The sequence below is a fragment of the Macaca mulatta genome, chromosome 8 (genome assembly GCF_049350105.2).
Source record: "Macaca mulatta isolate MMU2019108-1 chromosome 8, T2T-MMU8v2.0, whole genome shotgun sequence".
Lineage (NCBI taxonomy): Eukaryota > Metazoa > Chordata > Mammalia > Primates > Cercopithecidae > Macaca > Macaca mulatta.
Genome location: NC_133413.1, coordinates 108,176,815 through 108,204,379, shown reverse-complemented (window position 1 = coordinate 108,204,379; position 27,565 = coordinate 108,176,815). Strand labels below are relative to the sequence as shown.

The 27,565-nt window shown below is 43.2% G+C and overlaps 1 protein-coding gene across 1 annotated transcript in view; it reads right to left on the bottom strand.

Moving 5' to 3' along the window:
• LAPTM4B (lysosomal protein transmembrane 4 beta) overlaps positions 1 to 27,565 on the bottom strand; it is a 74,887-nt gene that overhangs the window by 21,985 nt on the left and 25,337 nt on the right. Inside the window, 5 exon segments of the mRNA XM_028852789.2 lie at positions 5,544 to 5,639; positions 11,830 to 11,928; positions 15,188 to 15,310; positions 15,985 to 16,058; positions 26,469 to 26,580. Coding sequence (XP_028708622.2) covers positions 5,544 to 5,639; positions 11,830 to 11,928; positions 15,188 to 15,310; positions 15,985 to 16,058; positions 26,469 to 26,580 — 504 coding nt within the window.

The following is a 27,565-nucleotide window of genomic DNA, read 5'->3' as shown; positions in this document are numbered from 1 at the left end:
GTTCTTGGACACCTCATTACACAGACAACTATCCCCATTGCCGCTCCCTTATGCATCTCCCAACAATTAACTACTGGAATTCCCTTGGGTAACCTCCCGTCTTCCTTATGTTCCTTTACTCTTCACCTCCAAAGTCCCAACACTCACATCAACCAGCCAACTGGAGCATTCCAGCTTCATATAACGGAAAGTCCCACTCTCATCACTAACAGTCTCAAAAACATCAGCAGAACTTTTGTTTAGGAAGACACTTACCTTGCCTCTCGCTCCATCCTTGGCTACCCTCTCGCTGTTCAACAGATTCCCCTCCAAGTCCTTCTTCTTGCCTGCTTATACCTAGTCTTATAAATAACAGTGAATGGCTACTTGTAGATACCAAGCGCTTTCTCATACACCATGAAAACAGAACCTCTACTACCTCCATGCAACTGACCTACCAAACCCCACTACAATCTCTAACAGCTGCTACCCTTGCTGGATCCCTAGGGCTCTGGTGCAGGACCCCACTTCCAGAACACACTCTTACCACCTTTCTACTCTGCACTTCCAGTTCTGCCTGCCTCAAGGACTCTGTTTCCTCTGCGGCTCTTCCACCTACATGTGCCTCCCTGCTAACTGGACAGGCACCTGCACTTTAAATCTTCCTTACTCCCAAAACCCAGTATGCAAACAGAAGCGACCAACTCCCCATTCCCCTTGTAACTCCAACAAGACAAAAAAGAGTCATTCCATGAATTCCCTCACTTATAGGATTGGGAGTTTCCACTGCTGCAATCGGAACAGCAGGCCTTGCAACTTCTATCACCGCATTTCACAGTCTCCAACGACTTCTCCGCTAGCGTTACCGATACATCTCAGACACTTTCTGTCCTTCAATCCCAAGTCGATTCCTTAGCCACAGTTGTCCTCCAAAATCACGGAGGCCTCAATCTGCTTATTGCTGAAAAAGGAGGACTGTGACTATTCTTAAATGAAGAATGCTGTTTTCACTTAAATCAATCAGGCCTTGCATATGACAACATCAAAAAACTTAAAGACAGAGCTCAAAAACTCACTAATCAGGCAAATAGTTATACTGGACCTATGTGGCCATTCTCTAGCTTAGCTTCATGGCTCTTCCCACTAAAAGGCCCCTTAGCGCTCATCCTTCTTCTCTTATTCGGACCTTGTCTTTTCAGGCTAATCTCTCAGTTCATACAAAACAGCATCCAAGCTATTACAAACCAGTCAATTCAACATATGTTCCTTTTAACAACCTGACAATATCACCCCCTGCCCCAAGGTCTCCCTTCGGTTTAACCTTTCTCTCTCACTTTAGGTACCCACGCTGCCCCTAATCCTGCTCGAAGCAGCCCTGAGAAACACCGCCCATCATCCCTCCATACTACTCCCAAAATTTTCACCATAAAGTTTCACCATACTTCACTACTCTTTCTCATTTTTGTTTTTCTATTATTAATATAAAAAGATGGGAATGTGAGGTCTTCTGAGAAAGCTGCAGCATGGTCAAGCCATCCTGACCTCTGTTACCCACATGTACACATCCAGAAGGCCTCCTGGAGCCAGAAAGTCTAGGACAACAGGAAAACCACAAAAGAAGAGAAACAGCTAGCTCCCATCTTAGCTTATTAGCCAACCTTGCAACATTCTACCATTGTAACAGGCTCTACCCTAACTGATCGATCAACCTTGTGACATTGTGCCCTGTGACCCCTCCCGCTTCGTGACAATGTATCTTGTAACATTCCTCCCCTGCCCCGCAATAAGCAATAAACGGCCCCTAACTGTAACTTTCCACTGCTTACCCCTAACCTATAAAACTAGCTCCAATACCACCACCCTTCGCTGACTCTCTTTTCGGACTCAGCCCGCTCGCACTCGAGTGAATAAACAGCCTTGTTGGTCACACTTAGCTTGAAATTTTCAGGTTGTCTCTTCAGTTAGACACGCACATAACACTATCTACCTGGAAACAGTGTCAGATCCCACAGGTTAACGGCCCAGTCCCCAAAAGTGTCCCCTCCCCACTCCGACACTCTGCAAGTCTGGGCCTCAGGACCTTTTGACCAACCAGCCTTCAAGTTGAGGTTCCCATGACATTTTGGACTCAGAAACACTTACTGAGGTTTACTGGTTTATTGTAAGGATACTACAAGGGATACAGATGAAGAGGTTCATAGATATGGGGGAAGGAGCATGGAGCTTCCAAGCCCTTCCTGGGTGTACCACCCTCAAGGAACCTCCAGGAGTTCAGCTATCCCTAAGAAAGCTCCAGCATTCCTTCCTTCAGGGTATGGGGCTGGATCCTCTTTAGGGAAGGTCTTCAGATCCACAATTAGAAAGGAAGCCAGAGATTAGAATCCTACCTAAGGGCAGAAGTAAAGCCTGACACACCTACGGTAATCACCAAAGACTAACAATGGCTATGAAGTTTTGAGCCAGGAACTGTGGATGAAAACCTATGTATCTCCTCCTCTTTCATAACACCACAGTATCAAAACAAGCACATGTAATATGGGCATTATTCTCTTATGAGATAATTCTAAAAGATGGTGGCTTTATAAGCCCTACGCACCGTGAAATTTACAAAGAGGTTCTGATGTATCTTGTTTAACAACTTTATTGTTCTTCAAACTTAAAAATCTCAAACTTTGCTTACATTTTTCATTAGTTCAGTAGAACACTAATTATGGAGTTTTTTTTGTTTAACAAAAAGAAAAAAATTTACAGATGGCTAAATACTTAACAACTTGCCTTCTGCAAAAGTTAATGGGTAAAATAGGCCAGGCACAATGGCTCACATCTGCAATACTAGCACTTTGGGAGGACAAGGCAGGTGGATCACCTGAGGTCAGGAGTTCGAGACCAGCCTGGCCAACATGGGGACACCCCGTCTCTACTAAAAATACAAAAATTAGCTGGGCGTGGTGGTGGGCACCTATAATCCCACCTATAATCTCCAGGCTGAGGCAGGAGAATCACTTGAATCCGGGGGGCGGAGGTTGCAGTGAGCCGAGATCCTACCACTTCACTCCAGCCTGGGTGAAACTCAAAAAACAAACAAAGAAAGTTAATGGGTAAAAAAAATTAAAAAATAACAACTCAGAGAAAAGGAAAAAAATTCTTAAACCAGTAATTTTATCAAAATCACAAAAAATTTGAATAGATATTTATTTAAAGAGAGTTACAGACCCAGGAGTGATTTTTTTTATTTTTATTTTTTTGAGATGGAGTCTTGCTCTGTCGCCCAGGCTGGAGTGCACTGGCGTGATCTCCGCTCACTGCAAGCTCCGCCGCCTCCCAGGTTAATGCCGTTCTCCTGCCTCAGCCTCCCTAGAAGCAGGGACTACAGGCGTCCACCACCACGCCCAGCTAATTTTTTTGTATTTTCAGTAGAGACGGGGTTTCACCGTGTTCACCAGGATGGTCTCAATCTCCTGACCTCGTGATCCGCCCGCCTCAGCCTCCCAAAGTGCTGGGATTACAGGCGTGAGCCACTGCACCTGGCCCAGGAGTGATTTTTTAAAGGGGTTAAGCAGAACACGTGATTACTGTAAACAATACACAGAATTCTGCAGACTCCCAAAACGAGCCTCCTCAGCATCTGGGTATGCCAGGTTTTGTGCATCTGGTCACGGCTGTCTGTTAAACCACTGCTAATGCGTATTTGATTGAACTCAAGAAATGTGTGGTGAGCATTTAGGAAAACTGTCCGTGTATAACATACTTTAGCTATCCCACAGAGTTCTCGGTAACACAGCAGCCTACACCCATATATTTAATACGAAGTCTGTAATTGTTTTAGTTTCATTATATACACAAGAAAGTAAGGAACAGGCTGGATTATTTCGGTAAGGTCAGAGTGAACAAGTTACCAGAAAAAAAACAAAAATAACAAACAAAAACACAAAACTCTGCTCTAGTATAAATTTGACCTCCTACCATTTATGTGTTCCTTTCACTTGTTCAGTCCAATCCTATCCATTTTGACCCACCCATCCTGTCCCACGCCACACAGTTACATGTCATCCATCCGCATCGTTTTCACTAACTGTGCATGGAGCACTTCGTGGTACTACGCATTACATCAGGCACTGTGCTGAAAACAGTGACGACAGAGACACCGTGAGGAATTACACCTTCATCTTACCATGAGCCAGGAAATTTCAAGATAATTTACATAAAGTGCATATGCTTTCATAGACTCTTCAGTGAAGACACGTTTTCACAGATCTTTTATGACAGGTTTGTAATTTTAAAGTATGAACCACTAGTAGCAGAACAGAGATTATCTATTTTACTTTTTTTTGAGACAGAGTCTCACTCTGTTGCCCAGGATGGAGTGCAGTGGCGTGATCTTGGCTCACTGCAAGCTCTGCCTCCTGGGTTCACGCCATTCTCCTGCCTCAGCCTCCCCAGCAGCTGAGACTACAGGCGCCCGCCGCCACGCCCGGCTAATTTTTTTTAATATTTTTTGTAGAGATGGGGTTTCACCGTGTTAGCCAGGATAGTCTCGATCTCCTGACCTTGTGATCCACCCGCCACGGCCTCCCACAGTGCTGAGATCACAGGCGTGAGCCACCGCGCCCGGCTGAGATCATCTACTTTACTAAGAATACACACATAAGGTAAATTATAAAGACATAGTAACTTTGCAGGGTTTTTTTAACCTACCTGTAAACATCACATCTCGGTTTAACTTCACATATAAGGTGAGCTAATATAATGTCATACAATGCAGAAGCAATATCTAGAATTATATACCATGGTTTAATAATGCAGATTTAACACAATAGCAAAGACTTGGAATCAACCCAAATGTCCATCAGTGACAGACTAGATTAAGAAAATGTGGCACATATATACCATGGAATACTATGCAGCCATAAAAAAGGATGAGTTTGTGTCCTTTGTAGGGACATGGATGCAGCTGGAAACCATCATTCTCAGCAAACTATCGCAAGAACAGAAAACCAAATACCCGATGTTCTCACTCATAGGTGGGAATTGAACAATGAGATCACTTGGACACAAGAAGGGGAGCATCACACACCAGGTCCTATTGTGGGGAGGGGGTAGAGGGGAGGGACAGCATTAGGAGATATACCTAATGTAAATGACGAGTTAATGGGTGCAGCCCACCAACATGGCACATGTATACATATGTAACAAACCTGCACGTTGTGCATATGTACCCTAGAACTTAAAGTATTATAAAAAAAAATGGAACAAAAAAATAAAAATAATGCAGATTTAAGATAAATAATTACAGTAAGGTACATATATTATCTATCTGTAACATATTTTAAAATAAACCAGAGTTGAGCCATCTAGATTTTAATATCCTGTAAGAAAAACAAAATACATGTCATTTAACTTCATAGTTAAGTATTTTGATAACTAAGATGAATCTTTTGATAACTAAGCAGCTCATGAGTATGTTTCAATAACAGTAAAAATGTAGCAAACAGTAGAAACATTTCAAGATAATCATACAGTAGAGGTGTGGGCGAGATCTCTACCATAAGTGACATCATACCTACCGTAGTGTCATTGCTGGTAACATAAACGAGGACATCAGAGGAGTTCCTGCCATTGATGTATCGGTAGCAGTTCCAAACACAGCTAATCAAGTAACCCTGAAAATGGGGAGTGATTATCAGATTTTTAATTTTCAAACTGCAGGTACTTTCGAATACCACACAGATAAAGCCATATTATAAAACTTTTATTAACATAAGCAATAAATACACATATTATAACAGCTCTACTAAACCAAAAGTCCCTGAAAGTACAAATGTTGGGTATAGTCACTTCTTGCCACAATGTGCTACTGAAGCCGTATTCTATTACACCAGTGGGGATGTGGGGGTGGTACTGGGGGAAGGTGGGGGAGGGGAGGGGTTGAGAGTTGAATGAGAAATTTCTAAGAATAGGTATCTGGAAAGAACAAGCACACAATTAACATTTATTGCTCCTAAATTCACAGAACAATCAAACGTATTAACTCATTTATCACCATATTTTAACTGCTTCTTTGGAAATTTTTCTTCTACATGATTATCTATGATTTTATTACACAAGTCAATTTCTTTAAAAAAATTTCATAGCATATAAATTCATCTCACAGTCAATAAAATTCACTAAAACATTTCCCCTTTATTAATGAAATATCCAGACGAAGATACTTAAAATTAATGTCCAACATAAATACTGCTTAGAAATGAAACGTGAGTTCATGGAAGATGTTTAAGCTATGAACTATCATGTGTAACTGGATTAGAATTAAATGATTTCAAAATCCCTTAACATTAAGATTCTTTGATTAAAAGAAGTTTAAACACATCAAGAAACTAGATTGCTAAAATCCAGGAAATACGTCGCTTATGAGAATGTAAAATGGTTGCAGCCACTCTGGAAAAGTCTGGCACGTCCTCGAAAGGTTAAACAGAGTTACAACATGACCCAGCAATTCCACTCCTAGGCTCCTAGGTATTACATAGTATGTATATAATATATACCCAATAAAATGAAAATATACATCCACACAAAAACTTGAATGTTCACAGCAGCATTATTCATAATAGCCAAAAAGTAGAAGCAACCCAAATGTCCCTCAGCTGATGAATGGATAGACAAAATGCGGCACCATCCAAACAATGTGGTATTAACAACAATAAAAATAATGGGGCCGGGGCCAGGCGCGGCGGCTCACGCCTGTAATCCTAACACTTTGGGAGGCCAAGGCAGGTGGATTGCCTGAGTTCAGGAGTTCGAGAACAGCCTGAGCAACACTGTGAAACTCCATCTCTACTAAAATACAAAAAATTAGCTGCATGTGGCAGCATGCACCTGTAGTCCCAGTTACTCAGGAGGCTGAGGCAGGAGAATTGCTTGAACCCCGGAGGCGGAGGTGGCAGTGAGCCAAGATTGTGCCACTGCACTCCACCCTGGGTGACAGAGCGAGACTCCATCTCCAAAATAAATAAATAAATAAATAATAATAATAATGGGACTGGGCACGATGGCTCGCACCTGTAATCCCAGCATTTTGGGAGGCCAAGATGGGTGGATCACTTGAGCCCAAGAGTTTGAGACCAGCCTGGCCAACATGGTGAAACCCCGTCTCCACTAAAAATACAAAAATTAGCCAGACATTGTGACGCATGCCTGTAATCTCGGCTATGTGGGAGGCTGAGGCAGGAGACTTGAGTGAACCTGGGATGTAGAGGCTGCAGTGAGCCGAGACTGCGCCACTGCACTCCAGCCTGGGTGACAGAGTGAGACTCTGTCTCAAAACAAAAAAAAAAAAAAAAAAGAAAACGCACACAACCAAAAAAACATATTGCATGATGATTGTATTTGTATGGAATGCCCAGAATAGGCAGTCTCAAGGGCCTTTGCAAGGCCACATGCATTCACCTACTACACATTCCAAAAGGGGAGAAACCTCGATGTGCTGTCTTTAAAAGCCCAGGTACTTCTTTCATTGACCTTATTTCTTATTTGACACTTCTGCAATATTGAATTAGAACTATTTAGTGGGCCGGGCATGGTGGCTCACGCCTGTAATGCCAGCACTTTGGGAGGCCGAGGTGGGCAGATCACGAGGTCAGGAGATCGAGATCATCTTGGCTCACATGGTGAAACCCCATCTCTACTAAAAATACAAAAAATTAGCTGGGCGTGGTGGTGGGCACCTACAGTCCCAGCTACTCGGGAGGCTCAAGCAGGAGAATGGAGTTAACCCGGAGGCGGAGCTTGCAGTGAGCCAAGATTGCATCACTGCACTCCACCTTGGGCGACAGCGAGACTGTCTCAAAAAAAAAAAAAGAACTATTTAGTGTATTTCCCAAATTAACTTGCACTGATAGATTCTTCCCATCATCTATCTGCAGAGCTAGGGGTTAAGCACTGCTTCCTTTTCTCTCTTAGGACAGAGCAAAGCTGACAAGTGCCTTGTTTTGGGGCTTCAAAGAATCGTGGTGATAACACTTATCACAGAGTAGGAGTAAATTTTGGTGATGAGAGGCACTAATCCAGTGAACCAGTATATGAAACCAAAACATGCATACTCCTATTAATCTATACTAACAATTACTGAGTCTTGGTTACGCGAGGTGGCTCATGCCTATAATCCCAGCACTTTGGGAGGAGGAGGCAGATGGATCACTTGAGCCCAGGAGTTCCAGACCAGCCTGGGTGACATAGCGAAACCTCATCTCTAATAAAAATGGAAAAATTCGCCAGGTGTGATGGTGTGTGCCTACAGTACCGGCTACTACTGGCCAGGCGGGAGGATCACCAGAGCCTGGGACACAGAGGTGGCAGTGAGGTAAGATCACACCAGGCCACTTCTCTCCAGCCTGGGCCACAGAACAAGACCCTGTCTTGAAAAAAATAAAAATAAAAATAAAAACTAATAATTATGGAGTCTCTAGGTGCCAACGCATCAGTTTAGTGCTGGGAGGGATATAAAAATGAAGGCACTGGCCAGGGCCCACTGGCTCACACTTATAATCCCAACACTGGGGGAGGCTGAGGCAGGAGAATTACTTGAGGCCAAAAGTTTGAGACCAGCCTGGGCACCATAGTAAGAACCCCCTCATCTATAAAAAAAATTATATAATATATATAATAAAAATATATAAAATAAAATTTTATCACACACACGCGTATACATTTCTCCCATGTTGGAGACATTGATGTGAACAATTAGTATGGCCCCATTTATGAGACAATATTTGTGTTTTGCAATTTATAAAAGCACCATAGGGCAAGGATTTTTCTTATTCACTACCAAACCATAGTACTAGAACAGAATCTGCCACTGAGAGTTTCTCAATAAATATTTGCTGAATAAATGAAGCACCTTCCATTATCTCAGTCATGCTGCAGAATGTTTTATTAATTACCACTATTTAGTAAATAAAGAAACCAAGGCTCTGACCACAAAGCTAAAGGTAGTATTGACAACATTTAAAAATAAGTAAAAGGTGTGGTGGCTCACATCTGTAATTCCAGCACTTTGGGAGGCCGAGGTGGGAAGATCACAAAGTCAGGAGATTGAGACCATCCTGGCTAAATGATGAAACCCTGTCTCTACTAAAAACACAAAAAATTAGCCAGGCGTGATGGCACACGCCTGTAGTCCCAACTACTAGGGAGGCTGAGGCAGGAGAATCACTTGAACCAGGGAGGCGGAGCTTGCAGTGAGCCGGGATCGTGCCACTGCACTCCAGCCTGGGCGACAGAGCGACACTCTGTCTCAAAAAAATAAATAAATAACTAAAAAATAACTAAAAGAGTATAACTAAATGCTTAAGGGGATGGGCACCCAATTTTCCATGATGTGATTATTCTGCACTGTACCAAAATATCTCATATACCCCATAAATACACATACTTACTATGTACCGACAAAAAAATTTTTTAAAGTGCATTCAAAAATATCTTTTAATATCTGTATAAATACATCAACCAGTATTATATTTTATTCTGCTATGGTTTTGCTAATTTAGACTACATGACTAGCAATGATGAACATGGTTGTGCCTTTAAAAATAAATAAATAAAATAAAATAGAAGTCATACTGACAGAAGCCAACCCTAGGTCCTCTGACTCAAAATGTGATGTGGGCATTTCAAATAAGTACTAGTGAAAATGTTTAAAAGATTTAAAAAGTCTTTTTAAAGATAATTGGGAGGTTCTAGCTTCCGAGTTTCTGGTAATGGCAGAGTTACCTTGGTCAGACTAACCTTCCTGCAGGTAAGATTTATAAAATCTAGAAAAATTACTCATGCACAAATTTTAAGTCATGGGAGAGTAACCAAAAACATGCAGAAGTCAAAAGGGAGTCTACCCTTCAAAGACAAACTACAATGAGTGAGATGTGAGTCTGTGGCCTTTCACCAGGGGGCACTGCCAGCTCTGCCTGCAGCCTGGATGGTAGGCAGCCCTAGCCTCATGGGCTTGGGGGTCAAATAGCAGCCAAGAAGCTAGAACGGAGGAGCTGGAGCTGCAAGGCAGTAAGGACCAACATCTGTGTGTAAAATTCACTCACATCCTTAACTACTGAATGACACCCGAAATCATGTGTTTTATGATAGAAATTTAGACTCAATTGATTTTCTTTCATTATTGTCTGTCTGTCTGTATGCATGTATGTATGTATGTTGGCAGAAGAGCTGAGGCAAGGCTTGCTTGTCTGACATAACGTAAAAGAGTCTTGGAACATGTTCTGAGTCCAGGGTCTAAAACCCCTTGTGGCCCATGGAACACCAAACTGTGCCAAAGGGTGGAAAGCTGCCCTGTCACACTACAATCTAAGTCCAGGGCATAAAACCCCTTGTGGCTTGGACAGAACCCAGGGCTCAGGGCATAAAACCCCTTGTAGCCTCTGGAATGTGTCCAGACTCACTGGCCCCTTGCTCCTTGCTCTCCAAAGATCATAAATTGATTGCATCTCGAATTAGAAGAACCTGTTCTCCCTTATCTCAAGTACCAGAGCATATGTTAAACCGTCACAGCTATGCCTGATGCACCGCTACCTTTCTATTCTCACGTCCTCACCTGTCTACCCCCATATCCGCACGTCCTCACTACCTGCTTCTTTGTTTGATTACCAATAGTAGGGGCTCCCAGAGCTCGGGGCCTTCGCAGCCTCCAAACTGGCATTGGACCCCTGGACCCACCCTGTGTACTCTTTTTTTTTTTTTTTTGAGATGGAGTCTCGCTCTGCCGCCCAGGCTGGAGCGCAGTGGCCGGATCTCGGCTCACTGCAAGCTCCGCCTCCCGAGTTCACGCCATTCTCCTGCCTCAGCCTCCCGAGTAGCTGGGACTACAGGCGCCCGCCACCTCGCCCGGCTAGTTTTTTGTATTTTTTTTTTAGTAGAGACCCTGTGTACTCTTAACTTGTCTCATTCCTTTGACTCCGCCGGACTTCGCAGACCTAGTGTTGAGTCTGACCACCCCAACATTTCATTTTTTTTTTTTTTTTGAGATGGAGTCTCGCTCTGTCACCCAGGTTGGAGTACAGTGGCACGATCTCAGCTCACTGCAAGCTCTGCCTCCTGGGTTCGCACCATTCTCCTGCGGATCACGAAGTCAGGAGATCGAGACCATTCTGGCTAACATGGTGAAACCCCATCTCTATTAAAAATACAAAAAAATTAGCCGGGCTTGTGGTGGGCGCCTGTGGTCCCAGCTACTGGGGAGGCTGAGGAAGGAGAATGCCATGAACCCGGGAGGTGAAGCTTGCAGTGAGCCAAGGTTGCGCCACTGTACTCCAGCCTGGGCAACAGAGTGAGACTCTGTCTCAAAAAATAAAAAATACAAAACAAAAAAATAAAGAAATTTATCTTGAGATAAATGCATAAATATAAGGGTGTACTTAACAGGGTTGCAGTGAATATATTTAAGTGAAATGTCTCAATGTTCAACAACAGGTAATTTATTAAATAATGATATTCATATAATGGATTGCGATAGAACAATATTCAGAAAATACTACACTTTTAGCAAAAAATTACAAAAGAATATTCACTACACAGACCGTGTAACAGACCTTGCAGTATTATATACTATGTAATGTATAACATTATGTTAACTTATCTCTGTCCAAATATATTTTGGACTCCTTGATCAAACTGTGGAATTTTGGTTAGTGTTTACCTCTAATACAGACAGCATAGGAATTGTAATCTTAGGAAATCAAAAAGCAATTTGGATGTCCAAAGAAAGACAAACTGACCAAAGTTTGTTTACTTCTTTGGCATTCAGGAATACACTTAATATTTTTAGACTATAAGTAAAATCTTCATGCTTACCTTAAAAGTCAAGATAATGCTAATAAATAGAAGAATAATAAGGACCAAACAGGTAGGATTCACTGACATGACATCATCTCTGTAGGGAAAATTAGGAGGCTGCAAAAGAAAAGGGCCTCATTAGTAAATCTCATTAATCATTCCAGACAGTATTCCTTGGGCACCAATTCAGACATGCTTATCAGAAAGCAACTGATTAAAGCAGACAGCTATTATTTAGGATGAATGCAAAATTTCTAGCCTGACTCTGCCCTCCTACCATATAAAAGAAGTCAGTGATCTGTATCCAGGGACATTTTGTATATCCAGGGATCTCTGAAATTTGGATTCTCTGCAAGTTCTGAACCATTCCTTTTTTTTTTTAAACGGAGTTTCTCTCTGTCGCCCAGCTCAGCTACTTGGGAGGCTGGGGTGAGCAAATCACTTGAGCCCTGGTGCGGGAGGTTGCAGTGAGCCGAGATCATGCCACTGCACTCCAGCCACCTGGGCAACAGAGCCAGACCATGTCTCAAAAACAAAAGTTCTGAACCATTCTAAAGGGCATATACAGGGCAAGGAACAGAAACCTACTAAAATGATGGCTTCTTTGCAAAGAGCATTTGTGTTGATGGTACTTCTCCCAAGACAGCAAATTCTCTTATACTAGCAAGTACTTCCAGGGCAGGGCAAAATAAGCACTACCATCCACAATGCTTAACAACCAGGTCAAAGGGAACCTTCTCAGGAGGACCAAAGTCGGCTACTATGGTTAGAGGGAGTTGCTAGACTTTCCCCACAAAACACTCACACAGCAATGATCAACGCCTACATCACTGGCCTAGGCAAGTGAATGGGAAGGAGGCCTACTGTGCTATCTCATCTTTTATCTCTTCTTCACTGTTCAACACTATGTGTTGGGATTCCTCATGAACAATATTCTGAAACAAAGTTGTTTCCAATGTTGAGGAAGAACACGGAGAAGGCCCATGACTCGTGCTTGGCTCCTGCTCACCAGGGTGAACACCACCTAATGGTTTTCAGTCTTCTTTCACTTGGGACAAAATATCTAAGAAATAAAATCGTCATTCTTTGTGATCAGATCATGCAACTTTATTCTTTTTTTTTTTTTTTTTTGAGACGGAGTCTCGCTGTGTCGCCCAGGCTGGAGTGCAGTGGCGTAATCTCGGCTCACTGCAAGCTCCACCTCCCAGGTTCACGCCATTCTCCCGCCTCAGCCTCCGAGTAGCTGGGACTACAGGCGCCCGCCACCACGCCCGGCTAGTTTTTTGTATTTTTAATAGAGACGGGGTTTCACCATGTTAGCCAGGATGGTCTCAATCTCCTGACCTCGTGATCCACCCACCTTGGCCTCCCAAAGTGCTGGGATTACAGGCTTGAGCCACCGCGCCCGGCCAACTTTATTCTTTTATTAATAAAATAACTTGGCTAAGCACAGTGGCTCACGCCTGTAATTTCAGCACTTTGAGAGGCTGAGGCAGGCAGATTGCTTGAGTACAGGTGTTTGAGACCAGCCTGGATAACATAGTCAAACCCCATCTCTACTAAAAATACAAATTTAGCCGGGCATGGTGGTGCATGTCTGTAGTCCAAACTACTTGGGAGGCTAAGGTGGGAGCATGACTTGAGCCCAGAACATTGAGGTTGCAGGCTGGGCATGGTGGCTCATGCCTGTAATCTCAGCACTTTGGGAGGTCAAGGCGGGCGGATCACCTGAGGTCAGGAGTTTGAGACCAGCCTGGTCAACATGGCAAAACCCCACCTCTACTAAAAAAATACAAAAATTAACCGGGCATGGTAGTGGGTGCCTGTATTCCCAGCACTCTGGGAGGCCGTTGAGGGTGGATCCCTTGAGGCTAAAAGTTTGAGACCAGCCTGGAAAAGATGGTGAAACCCCATCTCTACTAAGAATACAAAAAATTAGCCAGGCGTGGTAGTGGGTACCTATAATCCCAGCTACTCGGGAGAATGAGGCAAAAGAATGGCTTGAACCCAGGGAGGCGGAGGTTGCAGAGAGCCGAGATTGCACCACTGCACTCCAGCCTGGGTGACAGAGTGAGACTCTGTCTCAAAAAAACAAACAAACAAACAAAAAAAACGGTGAAGTTGGCCTGGTACAGTGAGTCAGACCTATAATGCCAGCACTTTGGGAGGCCAATGCTGGAGGATCACTTGAGTCCAGGAGTTTGAGACAAGTCTGGGCAACATGGTGAAACCCCCATCTCTACAAAAGATACAAAAAGAAAAATTAGGTGGGCATGGTGGTGCATGCCTGTAGTGCCAGCTACTCAAGAGGTTGAGATGGGAGGATCACGTGAGACTGGGAGGTCAATGCTGCAGTGAGCCATAATCACGCCACTGCACTCTAGCCTGGGTGACAGAGACCCTGTCTCAAAAATAAAGTTATTCCAACCTCATAACCATTATAAGCTTCTTAATACCCTGCCATAAATATTCACTCACATGATCAAAAGGACATTTAACCATAAACTAGTCCCAAAATGATGCTTGAGAAAGGGATTCTATGGTCAAACAAATTTGGGAGCTAGTATAGAGAAGAGTTCCACTTTCTTCTGATTTTTCTTTTTTTTAGACGAGGTCTCACTCTGTTGCCCAGGCTGGAGTGCAAGGGCGTGATCTTGGCTCACTGCAGCCTCCACCTCCCACGTTCAAGCAATTCTCCTGCCTCAGCCTCCCGAGTAGCTAGGGTCACAGGCGTGTGCCACCTTTCCCAGCTAATTATTTTGTTTGTTTGTTTTTGAGCAGAGTTTCACTTTCAATACACTAGCAGAGGCAAAAAGCTATCCTTTGTTGATTACTGAGAAAACTACATTTTACCAAATAAAACTATTAGTAACTGGACTATAATTTAAGTAGGCACATCAAACACCGCCATCACTGCCACCAATCATAACCCCGGCCCTCAAAACTTTCTTATCAGGCCAGACACAGTAGCTCACACCTGTAATCCCAGCACTTTGGGAGGCCGAGATGGGTGGATCACCTGAGGTCAGGAGTTCGAGACCAGCCTGACCCACACAGTGAAACCCCATCTCTACTAAAAATACAAAATTAGCCAGGTATGTTGGTGCATGCCTATAATCCCAGCTAGGTGGGAGGCTGAGACCCTGGAGGCAGAGGTTGCAGTGAGCCAAGATCACATCATTGCACTCTAGCCTGGGCAACAAGAGCAAGACTCCATCTCAAAAAAAAAAAAAAAAAAAAATTCTTATTGGTAATTCAGCTACAAGCTAAAAATCCTGAAATTAATGTCTGTGTATCTCTGTAACTACATCCCTTACTTAACCAGCTTCCCTAATGAAAAGAATTAATGAAAAGGAGCAGTAAGAGGTCCACATACCAGTTGCCGTATGTATTCCTGAATGGAGTTTGGATAAACAAGCACAGTGATTGCAACCAAGGTGTTCAGGGCAAAATCAAAGATCTGGTAACAGAAGAATGGGATGATCCAGGCTGCGCGTTGCTAAACAGAACAGAAAATAGAAAGTTATTGTGTTCAATATTATAAAACAATATTTTGTTAAATTAAAATAAATATTTTATTAATCTGAAAGGAAATGGAAAAATTGGAATTCATTAACCCATGTCATCATGGAAACCGGTATGCCAAATATAAGCAGTCAAAAAGAAGCTTCAGTGAACATTTCTAGGGCTGGCTATGTGTGGTGGCTCACACCTGTAATCCCAGCATTTTGGGAGGCTGAGGTGGGTAGATCACTTGAGGTCAGGAGTTTGAGACTAGCCTGCCCAACATGGTGAAATCACATCCCTACTAAAAAATACCAAACTCAGCAAAGTATGGTGGCGCACACCCATAGTGCCAGCTACTCTGGAGGCTGAGGTGGAAGAATCACTTGAATTTGGGAGGCGGAGACTGCAGTGAGCTAAGATCACACCACTCTATTACAACCTGTGTGACAGAGTGAGAGCCTGTCTTCCCAAAAAAAAAAAAAAAAAAAAATTTCCAGGACTATAATATTGGTTTTCCTAGTACCACATAATACAAACGAGAGATTTAAACGAGATTCTTAACCGAAAACTGGAAAGTCACTTCTCACTTACTATAGACTCTAGCAGCACAGATTACACATGTAAGAGACCAAGGAAAAGGCCAGCATCTTACTGCAAGCTGCTTACCTTGTACGCTCCGTAAGTAGCCATAGCACATATCAGAATCATGAGAAGAGAAATCGCAATGGCAATGCACATGTCTGCCAAAAGATTAAAAATAAATTTTTTTTAAAAAGACAAATCAGTAGTGGATCCACTGTTTGAACACGTTCAGTCTCTTCTCAAAGGCATTTTGTAAATAAACTAGTATAAAGTTGCTAAAAACTTTATACTAAGAGATTACTCTAAATAGAAAAAGGGATATTGGTTTACAGATTTTTTTAATGTTTGTTCTTCTGGTCCACTGGATTATATAAATCATGAATTAGGTATTATTTTATAGATATATAGGTGTCTAACTTCTATTTTATAAACTCATGTGTGCCTCAAAGCTCTAATGAAAGTCTTCATAGCTTTCCATCTTATTTAAAATAAAACCTCCACTTCTTATCAAGGCCTTGATGTTCCTCTTTATTCCAGAGCATGTCTACCTCTCTAATCTTGCCTCACCTTGTCCCACTCTCTTGCTCGCTATAAGACAGCCATACCATCTGGTTCATTCTACTTTGCTTTATCTTTTTTTTTTATTTTTTGAGACAGAGTCTCACTCCGTCGCCTGGGCTGGAAAGCAGTGGCACAATATTGGCTCAAGGCAAACTCCACATCCCAGGCTCAAGCGAGTCTCCCACCTCAGCCCCCTAAGTAGCTGAGACTACGGGTGTGCTCCACCATGCCCAGCTAATTCTTTATAACTTTCAGTAGAGACGGAGGTTTCACCATGTTGGCCAGGCTGGTCTCGAACTCCTGACTTCAAGTGATCTGCCAGCCTCGGCCTCCCAAAGTTCTGGGATTACAAGCACGAGCCACCTGCCCGGCCTTCAACTTCTTTTTTTTCTTTAGTCAATCTCTGGTAAATAAGGGGTCTTGTTTGGTCTCCCAAGCTGGAGTTGCAGTGGTGCAATCATGGCTCATTGCAGTTTCAATTGCCTGGGCATTGTCACTATGGGATTACAGGTACAGGCCACCGCACCCGGCCAAAAATTTCTTAAACCAACTTGGCAGGTCCACAAGTGCTTTTAGCACCATGATTGGCTACAGGTAATAAATATTTTATAAATATTCTTTTATACCTACTCAATATTTAATAAGAAATAATTTTAGTGGCCGGGCGCGGTGGTTCAAGCCTGTAATCCCAGCACTTTGGGAGGCCGAGACGGGTGGATCACAAGGTCAGGAGATCGAGACCATCCTGGCTAACAAGGTGAAACCCTGTCTCTACTAAAAAATACAAAAAACTAGCCGGGCGAGGTGGCGGGCATCTGTAGTCCCAGCTACTTGGGAGGCTGAGGCAGGAGAATGGCGTAAACCGGGGAGGCGGAGCTTGCAGTGAGCTGAGATCCGGCCACTGCATCCCAGCCTGGGCGACAGAGCGAGACTCCGTTTCAAAAAAATAATAATAATAATAATAATAATAATTTTACAAAAATGAACTCCAAACTATTGGTTTTTTAAAACTGCTTTTCCTAAATCTGGCAGAACAAATTATTGTTAATGAGAAAAATAATGTGGTTTTCATTGTACATGCAACTTCTCTAAAAGCTTTGAATTTTTTCAACATAGAGATCTAAAGGGGAAAAAAATAATACTCATAGTAAATTTCTGCTAAATTGTAAATCACATCCTGAATTGAAAAACATTAAAATGTAAACAACAACAACAATAAAATGCATCAGAGAAGCAGCCGGTGAGGAAAAGAGCACGAAAGAAGGAATACTGGACACCAGAGCTGACCTAGTTCCTGCTCAGCCAGTGACAAACAGGACCTCAACGGATCCAAGGGATTCTGTAGGCTTAATGTATCTGTAGTGTCAACTTGACTGGATTGAAGGATGCAAAGTATTGTTCCTGGGTGTGCCCGTGAAGGCTGTTGCCAAAAGAGATTAACATTTGAGTCAGTGGACTGGCAAATGCAGATCCAACCTCAATCTGGGTGGGTACCATCTAATCAGCTGCCAGACCAGCTAGAATAAAGTAGGCAGGAGAAAATGGAAGAGCAGACTTGCTGAGTCTTGTGGCTTCCATCTTTCTCCTGTGCTGGATGCTTCCTGCCCTCGAACATCAGACGCCAAATTCTTCAGCTTTTGTACTCTTAGACTTACACCAGGGGTTTTTCCAGGGGTTCTTGGGCCACTAGCCACAAACTGAAGGCTGCACTGTCAGCTTCCCTACTTTTGAGGTTTTGGGACTCAGAATGATCCATCACTGGCTTCTTTGCTCCTCAACTTGCAGATGGCCTATTATGGGACTTCACCTTGTGATCATATAAGTCAATAAACTCCCTTAAATATATCCCATTAGTTCTGTCCCTCTAGGGAACCCTGGCTAATATAGCATCCTGAGATTTCAGTAAGACATTAGGAGAGCTTTTTATAGTATTCTTGTAGGCAAAGTAGGGAAATGTACAGTTTGGTTAGGTGGAACATCAAGATAAGCAGTGGAGTGGCTCTACCAGCTGGCTTCTGGTGCTATTCCAAAACCATTCTTCAACACCCCGTTCTCTGCCCCAGGCAGTGATCTGTTTGGGCGATCAACATACAGCTCTTTTGCCCTCCGCCCTCTGGTGAGGGAATGAGATCACAAGGAGGGAAGAGAGTGAGGGTGCCTCCCACTCCGAGGTTGTCTCGGTTGGGGGTAGTCCTAGTCCAAATGTTACTGCTCCTCACAAAGAGGTTAAATCTAGGTGACTCTCGCATTCCCAGCTCCAGTAACCATGGCCTTCCATCCATTCTTTAACTCTAGAGAAGAAGAGTAAAATGGCTAGCCTAAATGATCCAAGTGACTTCACCAACTCTAGTGGTCTTCTCATACATACAAAGGTGTACCTTTGCACAAAGTCTCCTTGAAAATAAACATCCAGTACGGGCGCAGTGGCTCATGCCTGTAATCCCAGCACTCTGGGAGGCCGAGGCGGGTGGATCACTTGAGGTCAGGAGTTCAAGAACAGCCTGTCCAACATGGTGAAACCCTGTCTCTACTAAAAATACAAAAATTAGCTGGGCATGGTAGTGCTCACCTGTAATCCCAGCTACTCGGGAGACCAAGGCAGGAGAATCACTTGAACCTGAGAGGTGGAGGTTGCAGTGAGCCGAGATGGCGCCACTGTACTCCAGCCTGGGGTGACAAAGTGAGACTGCAACTCAAAAAAAAAAAAAAAGAAAAAAAAAAAATCCAAGTAATTAATTGATTTATCCTTTAAAAGAAAAAAAAGTCAAGGATGTAACTTTTTTTGAAAGGATGGGAGGGCGGATGGATGAAAATAAAGAGACAGGCCGGGCACGGTGGCTCACTCCTGCAATCCCAGGACTTTTGGAGGCCAAGGTGGACGGATCGCTTAAGCCCAGGAGTTCAAGACCAACTTGGGCAACATGGTGAAACCCGTCTCTACTAAAAATACAAAAATTAGCCAGGCATGGTGGTGCGCACCTATGGTCCCAGCCACTCAGGAGGCTGAGGTGGGAGAATTGCTTGAGCCCAGGAGGTAGAGGTGGCAGTGAGCCGAGATTGTGCCACTGCACTCCAGCCTGGGCGACAGAGCAAGACCCTGTCTCAAAAAATAAAATACAAAAGTAAAGAAAATAAAGGGCCAGGATGGTTTCCCTGGCTCAGCTTCCCCTGCTGCTGTAGTTCTATTTCCTCAAGGCTGTCAGGATCTTTGCGCACAAGCCGGCAAGCTGTGCAGACTGCCAAGTGAGTTTGGGGTGTGTGACGAGAGGGCAGGTAGGCAGCCAAGGGCCCTTTCCAAATGCCAGAGTGAGGTGAGCCTTAGTTTGTGACGCTGAGAGTCATCAAGAAAGCTGGCCCTCCTCAGGCTCATCAATCTTTTTTGTTGCTGTTTCCTATTTCTCAGATTTTATTATCAAAACTTTCAAATATGCACATACATATATAAGCATACACACATTACAATGAATTCTCATTACCCATTTTGTTTATATTGTTTCATCTCTGATTGCTTCATTTTTGCCCATTCTGCCACTGGAAATCTGGATTGTTTCCAACTTTTGGCTATTATAAATCAAGTTACTATGACCATTTTTACACATGGCTGACGATGGATTTATGAAGCACCCGTATCCCTAGGGTATATATCTAGGACTGGGTTGTGTAGCACTCACTTCTGGAGTGTACATATATCAAGGAGTGGAATGCAGGGCCATAGGGTAGATGTATATTTAGCTTTAGTTTTCCAAAGTGGTTGGTGTGATTTACATTCCCAGCCGTGATTTGAGAGTTCGGCTGCTCGGCATCGATACCAATAGGTGGTATTGTTAACTGTGTTAATGTTGGTCATTTTGAAGAGGCATGGTAATTTACCACTGTAGTTGTAATTTGCAATTCCTATAACTTATAATGTGGAGAATATTCTCTTATGGATATCTTCTTTTGTGAGGTGTCTTTCTCCCAGATTTCACCCAGAACCATTTATTGAAAAGACCATCCTTTCTCCAATAAATGTAGGGGTCTTTAGCCTAAACCAGGTGACTGTACATATAAATAGCCATCATTTCTTGACAACTTATCTGGCCACTTCTTTCTTCAGGCTAAGTTTGTCTGCCCAGTAAAGAAAGTTAAGTTTGACTAGAAAGACAAATCTACCACAAAATTAATTAGAAATTCATATGGATGAACTGCTGTTTCACATTATGCATAGCAGGGACACTTGCTGCTATAATTCTTTGCCAAACAAAATTTCACAAATAAAATTCCATGAAGTCTACTTCTACTCAAGGCTATGAGTGTGTAACACAGTATGCCACACATACATGCTTTTCAAACATTACTCTTTGAGCTTCTAACTCAGTGGATTGAACTACTTTTTCTTTAACTTTTTATTTTGAAGTCATTTTACACATATAGGAAAGTTACAAACACAGCAGAATTCACATATACCCTTCACCCTGCTTCCCCTATTAACAATTTACCTAGCTCTAGCATAACTACCAAAACCAGGAAATTAACATTGGTACAACACTGTTAATTAAACTGTACAACTAATTGGAATTTTACCTGTTCCCCTTCAATATCCTTTTTCTTTTCCAGAATCTAATCCAGGATCCCACAGTGCATTTAATTGTGTCTCCTCCAATCTATGACAGTTCCACATCCTTTCCCAGTATAGCCAATTTTTATAACACTGAAAAAACTGAGGGCGGGTAGAGTGGCTCATGCCTGTAATCCCAGCACTTTGGAAGTCGAGAACGACAAATTGAGCTCAGGAGTTTTGACACCAGCCTGGGCAACATGACAAAACCCCATCTCTACAAAAACTTAGCCAGGCGTGATGGCTCATGCCTCTAGTTACAGCTACTTGGGAGGCTAAGGTGGGAGAATCACTTGAGCGCAAGAGGTAGAGACTGTAGTAAGCCCAGATTGTGTGTGACACCACTCCAGTCTGGTGACAGAGTGGGACCCAGTCTCAAAAAAAATTGTTTTAACTCATTTTCTTATATTTTCTTTCTTTATTCCAGTAGATTCTCCTATATGCCTCATTTCAGTACAAATAGGAATTTAGCTTTCTTCTACCAGATCATGGAAAAGATCACATGCAAAAGTGAGAAAGAGTTCTGCTCTGTCTGGCTGGATGAAATCTTCAGATAGCTGTCACCAATGCAAAAAGATATCAAGATAAAATTGCTACATTAATTTTCATAATTTTTTTTAAATTTGAGACAGGGTCTGGCTCTGTCACCCAGGCTGGAGTGCAGTGACACCATCTTGGCTCACTGCAACCTCTGCCTCCCAGGCTCAAGCGATCCTCCCACCTCAGCCTTCCAAGTAGCTGGTATTACAGGCAAGCACCAACACATTGGACTAATTTTTGTATTTTTAGTTGAGACAGGGTTTTGCCGTGTTGCCCAGGCTGGTCTCGAACTCCTGAGCTCAAGCAATCCACCTGCTTCGGCCTCCCAAAGTGCTGGGATTACAAGTGTGAGTCACCGCACCTGGTCTAACATTTCTTATTCTGTCTATTCTGAATAACCCCATTATACTCCTATGAATTCTTCCAGAAAGAATAATTAGTTTAATTAACGTTAAATTAATGTCACTCTGCTTTCCCCTCAGATTAAAGCTACACAATTCCAGTAGCAGGATTCCTAGGAAAAGAAGTTGTAAATGATAATGCTATGATTCTATCTGGATCTAGTAGTAACACTGCATGCCTTATTCTAATCACCAGAGATTAAGCTGGGTAATAACTATCTGACATGATAGGCTTAATTTAGCTATCTTGAAAGGCTTGCTGGTACTTAAGACTTTAAAATAGTAATTGTTTTATAATGTCCTGGATGTTAATTCCAGTGCCTTTGCGGTTTCTATCCTATTTCATATATTTGAAAAGAACTGATATATTTGAAAGAACTGAATGAATAGTTTGTAATTACTTTTTTTTTTTTTTGAGATGGAGTCTTGCTCTGTCGCCCAGGCTGGAGTGTAGTGGCATGATCTCAACTCACTGCAGCCTCAGCCTCCCAAGTAGCTGGGACCACAGGCACGCAGCCACCACGTCCGAACAATTTTTTGTATTTTTAGTAGAGACGGAGTTTTCCCATGTTGGCCAGGCTGGTCTTGAACTCCTGATCTCAAGTGATCCCCACCCCACCCCCCAGCCTCCCAAAGTGCTGGGATTACAGGTGTGAGCCACCACAGCCAGTCTGTAATTACTTTCTATCATTTAAATCACATGGTTATAAAGGTACAGAAAAGTGGATATTCACTTGAGTTAATCTGTTTTTTTTTTAAATTCTCTTACATGTGTTTTGGTCTCCTTTAATAAATAAGCTCACAGGCCAAAAGTTATTGGACACAGCTTTCCATATTTAACTCATGTGTGGATAGGATTAATAGTCCTTGAGATGGATTATTTATTTTAATTTTGAAAGGTAGTCTTACTCTGTCACCCAGGCTAGAGTGCTATGGCGCAATCTCGGCTCACTGCAAACTCCCCATCCCAGGTTCCAACAATTCTCCTGCCTCAGCCTCCTGAGTAGCTGGGATTACAGGTGTCTATCATGCCCAGCTAATTTTTGTGTTTTTAGTAGAGATGGAGTTTTGTCATGTTGTACAGGCTGGTCTTGAACTCCTGACCTCAGGTGATCTGCCTGCCTTGGCCCCCCAAAGTGCTGGAGGAATTACAGGCATGACCACCAAGCCCAGCCTGAATAATAAATTACTTTAAATTGTGCTTGAGCCGGGCGCGGTGGCTCAAGCCTGTAATCCCGGCACTTTGGGAGGCCGAGATGGGCGGATCACGAGATCAGGAGATCGAGACCAGCCTGGCTAATACGGTGAAACCCTGTCTCTACTAAAAAGTACAAAAAAAAACTAGCCGGGCGAGGTGGCGGGCGCCTGTAGTCCCAGCTACTCGGGAGGCTGAGGCAGGAGAATGGCGGGAACCCGGGAGGCGGAGCTTGCAGTGAGCTGAGATCCGGCCACTGCACTCCAGCCTGGGCGACAGAGCGAGACTCCGTCTCCAAAAAAAAAAAAAAAAAAAAAAAAAAAAATTATGCTTGAAAATTGGCCAGGTGTAGTGGCTCATGCCTGTAATCCCAGCACTTTGGGAGGCTGAGGTAGGTGGACCGCTTGAGCTCAAGAGTTTCAGAGCAGCCTATGCAACATGGTGAAACCCCATCTCTACAAAAAATACAAAAATTAGCCGTGGGATGGTGCATGCTTGTAATCCCAGCTAATCAGGATCTCAAATCCCAGGATAATATAATGCAACTTTTCCCTGCAGTAACTTTAATGCCCCAACTTCTCAATCCATGTTGTGAAACAATAGTGGTGGAAGATGATGGCTAGAAAGCATCCCTTGGTTCTCTGTTTACTTCACTACCAGTTAGTTACTCTCTCATTCTTCCTCCTGGCCTCTCACAGTTGGGGATCCTTCAGGGCTCAGTTCTAGGCCCCGTTCCCTTTTCTTTTTACTCTTTCCCTAACCGAAATTTAGTTTTTAGGCTGTTATCCTCAAATCTATAATCTCAGTCCAAATATTTCCTCTGGGCCACAGACTCCCATGCCTGACCTTTGTAACCTCTCTACTTTAAGATAGTTCACATGTTCAAGCCGTAAGAATCTAGGTAATAGTAGCTGAAACAGCAAAAGGTACTAAGCACTTCCTATGGGCCAGGCCCCATTCTAAGCATGTTTTATGCACTAACTCATTTAATCCTCACAACAACTTTGAGGCAAGTAGATTTTAGTAGAGATGGGGTTTTGCCATGTTGGCCAGACTGGTCTTGAACTCCTGATCTCAAGTGATCCCCACCACCCTCCCCGCCTCCCAAAGTGCGGGGATTACAGGTGTGAGCCACCACAGCCAGTCTGTAATTACTTTCTATCATTTAAATCATGTGGTTATAAAGTCACTCCTATCTTGCAGAGGGGAAACTGAGGCAGACAATGATAAGTCACTAGCTCAAGTTTAGCATCTTCAACACATGGCAGTGTCAGAACTCAAACTGACCTCTTCTGGCTTCGGAGCCTACACTCCTGTATTAGTCTGTTTTCATGTTGCTGATAAAGACATACCTGAGACTGGGAAGAAAAAGAAGTTTAACTGGACTTACAGTTCCACATGGCTGGGGAGGCCTCAGAATCATGGCAGAGGGTGAAAGGCACTTCTTACACGGTGGTGACAAGAGAGAATGAGGAAGAAGCAAAAGTGGAAACCCCTGATAAACCCATCAGATCTCATGAGACTTGTTCACTATCACGAGAACAGCAAAGGAAAGACCGGCCCCCCATGACTCAATTACCTCCCCCTGGGTCCCTCCCACAATATGGGGGAATTCTGGGAGATATAATTCAAGTTGAGATTTGAATGGGGACACAGTCAAACCATATCATTTGCCCCAGACCCTCGAAATCTCATGTCCTCACCATTTCAAAACCAATCATGTCTTCCCAACAGTCGCCCAGGGCCTTTTTTTTTTTTTTTTTTTTTTTTTTTTTGAGACAGAGCCTCACTCTGTTGCCCAGGCTGAAGTGCAGTGGCACGATCTCAGCTCACTGCAACCTCCGCCACCTGGGGTTCAAGCAATTCTCCTGCCTCAGCCTCCCAAGTAGCTGGGATTACAGGTGCCCATCACCACACCAGGCTAATTTTTCTATTTTTAGTAGAGACGGGGTTTTGTCATCTTGGTCAGGCTAGTCTTGAACTCCTGGCCTCAGGTGATTTGCCGGCCTCAGACTCGATCTCGTGAGACTTATCCACTATCATGAGAATAGCAAGGGAAAGAGCAGCTCCCATGATTCAATTACTTCCCCCGGGACCCTCCCACAATACAGGGGAATTCTGGGAGACACAATTCGAGAATTGGGTGGGGACACAGCCAAACCATATCAATTCCAAACAACTGTGCTCTCAGTTAGTTACTGAAATTAAAGTCTAGTTTTCTCCCCTAAGTCTGTTCCCACCTCCTGACTCTGGACTTTCTCAGCTCAGTAAAAAGACGCAGGTCATCTCTTCAAACTGGAAAGCTGAAGTCATCTTTGATTCCTCCGTCTCCTTTGCTGCCCAAAACAGCGAGTTCTGCCAAATCCTTCCCTGTTCTGTATCCCCAGTGCAGCCTAGGTGGTATCCCCAATACCACTCTCCCAGACTCTGTGCTCACACACCCAGTCCCCCACTCAGCAGCAAAAGGGATCTTAAATGCATACATCAGTTCATGCATTTAGTTAAAACCACTGAACAGCTTTTTCTCACTTGGAGAAACAGAGCCCTCACCAGGTCTTTCGAATGCTTCCGATCTCTAAAACTGCATCTTGAGCCACTCTCTCCCCTCTTACTTTGCTCCAACACTTGTAAAGAAAAACTCACTTGAAGTTCTCCAAAGTCAATGAGAAATACATCTGTACTATCTTCTGTTTGAGATTATGCACAGCACTGTTCCTCTCCTTTGGCATGGACTCAGCATGATTATAAAATGATGAGGCTTCAGTGATCTTGAAGCTGGGAGCCTAGCTTCCTCCCTGCTTACCCCACATCCCACATCCCTGTACATATTTCCATTCACTGGGAAAAGGCCCTGAATTCCCCCAAATAATCTGCAACATCATTTCTAGAATGGAAAAAGATCACTCCTAGAATAAAAATAAATACTGAAACATAACAGAAGACACAAGGAGATAAGCACGAGCCTTTTCACCTTCCTTCCTGCCATTTATACCTCTTCCTCTCAAAAAAGGCCAAAAGGCCCAGGGTAGAAAGTCTATGATAACGCAATCGTTTTTTAAATGGGTAAGTTAACATAAGATGAAAAACGATCTTATTTAGACTCTTGCACCTAGAAGACAGTCAGAACATTAGATGCATGCAAATATTTGCTGATTTGCAATGACAAATTATATTTCAGCTCAAATGAGCTCATTAGTCTATATTTGTAATTTAATAGGAAGTGCTGGCAGTCAGATTCCCTGCCCTTGACAATACCAAAATATCTACTACTTACTGGCATCATCCATGAACTCAAAGTCACCTCCCAGTTCAGAACTTGAAAAGTGATACTGATCCGGATCGGCCAGGGCACTCAATAAAATCAACAGTACCACAGCATTGATGATCTGCAGTAAGAAAAAAAAAAAAAAGAATTTAAGTAACCCCAGGATGCAATCCTTATAACAGAAAACTACACTGACCACATGGAGTCAGGCTGGCCACAGGCAACTTCCTCAGTGGCTTGACTCTCAACACTAAGCCCCACCCATGGACCCATCCAGGGAGCAGACAAACATTCCCTAAGGCGGAAATGCTGCCAGCCCATTCAGTTGCAGCCAAGTGCACAAGGCTTGGAGTGAAGACAACAGCAGGATTTTACCTCATTCCCCCTGGCCCAGGCACCATAGAGCAGTGAACAACACACACAAACACAGGCAGCAGTGCTGGCGCCAGTGGTTGAAAAAGCACAAAAACTTTCCAGTGAGTCAGCTACACTCTAGAGTTAAAGGTAAGCAACCCAAGTTGTCTCAGTTAATCAAACATTTTACAGATTCAAATCAGTGGAGCTTTGAGAGCTTTGAAGCCATCTAGGAAGCAGTTTCAGAGAATGAATGCAAAGCTACATAGTGGATCCAGGATCATCCTCCTGCAATAACTCTTTCCAGGCCAGGCCAGGCCAGGCCAGTAGTCCTGTCTTCTGAATACTGCCCTTAGCTACTTTAAACTCAGCTCCTCTAAATGAAAATCACCTTCTTTAACACCTTCCACTTCTGCTCCTCCTTATTTGTTCTCTAACTTAAAAAATGGCCTCGCTATTAAATAATTAATGAAAAACATTCAGGCACTATGCTAAGTGCTTTATGTGGAATCTCTCTTAAGTCCTGCAATAACCTAATGAAGTGGGTACTAAATTATTCCCATGTTATACATAGCAAACTGAGGCTCAGAGGTTAAAAAACACTGCTCAGGAACAAACAAACAACTAAGCTGTAGAGATGGGATTGGAATCCAGGAATTTAGGTTCCAGAACCTAACCTCTACAAGTCTCCTGTCCATACACGAAACTTGATCATCTGAGTTTACCATCTTTATCCTGCACACCCAACCAAC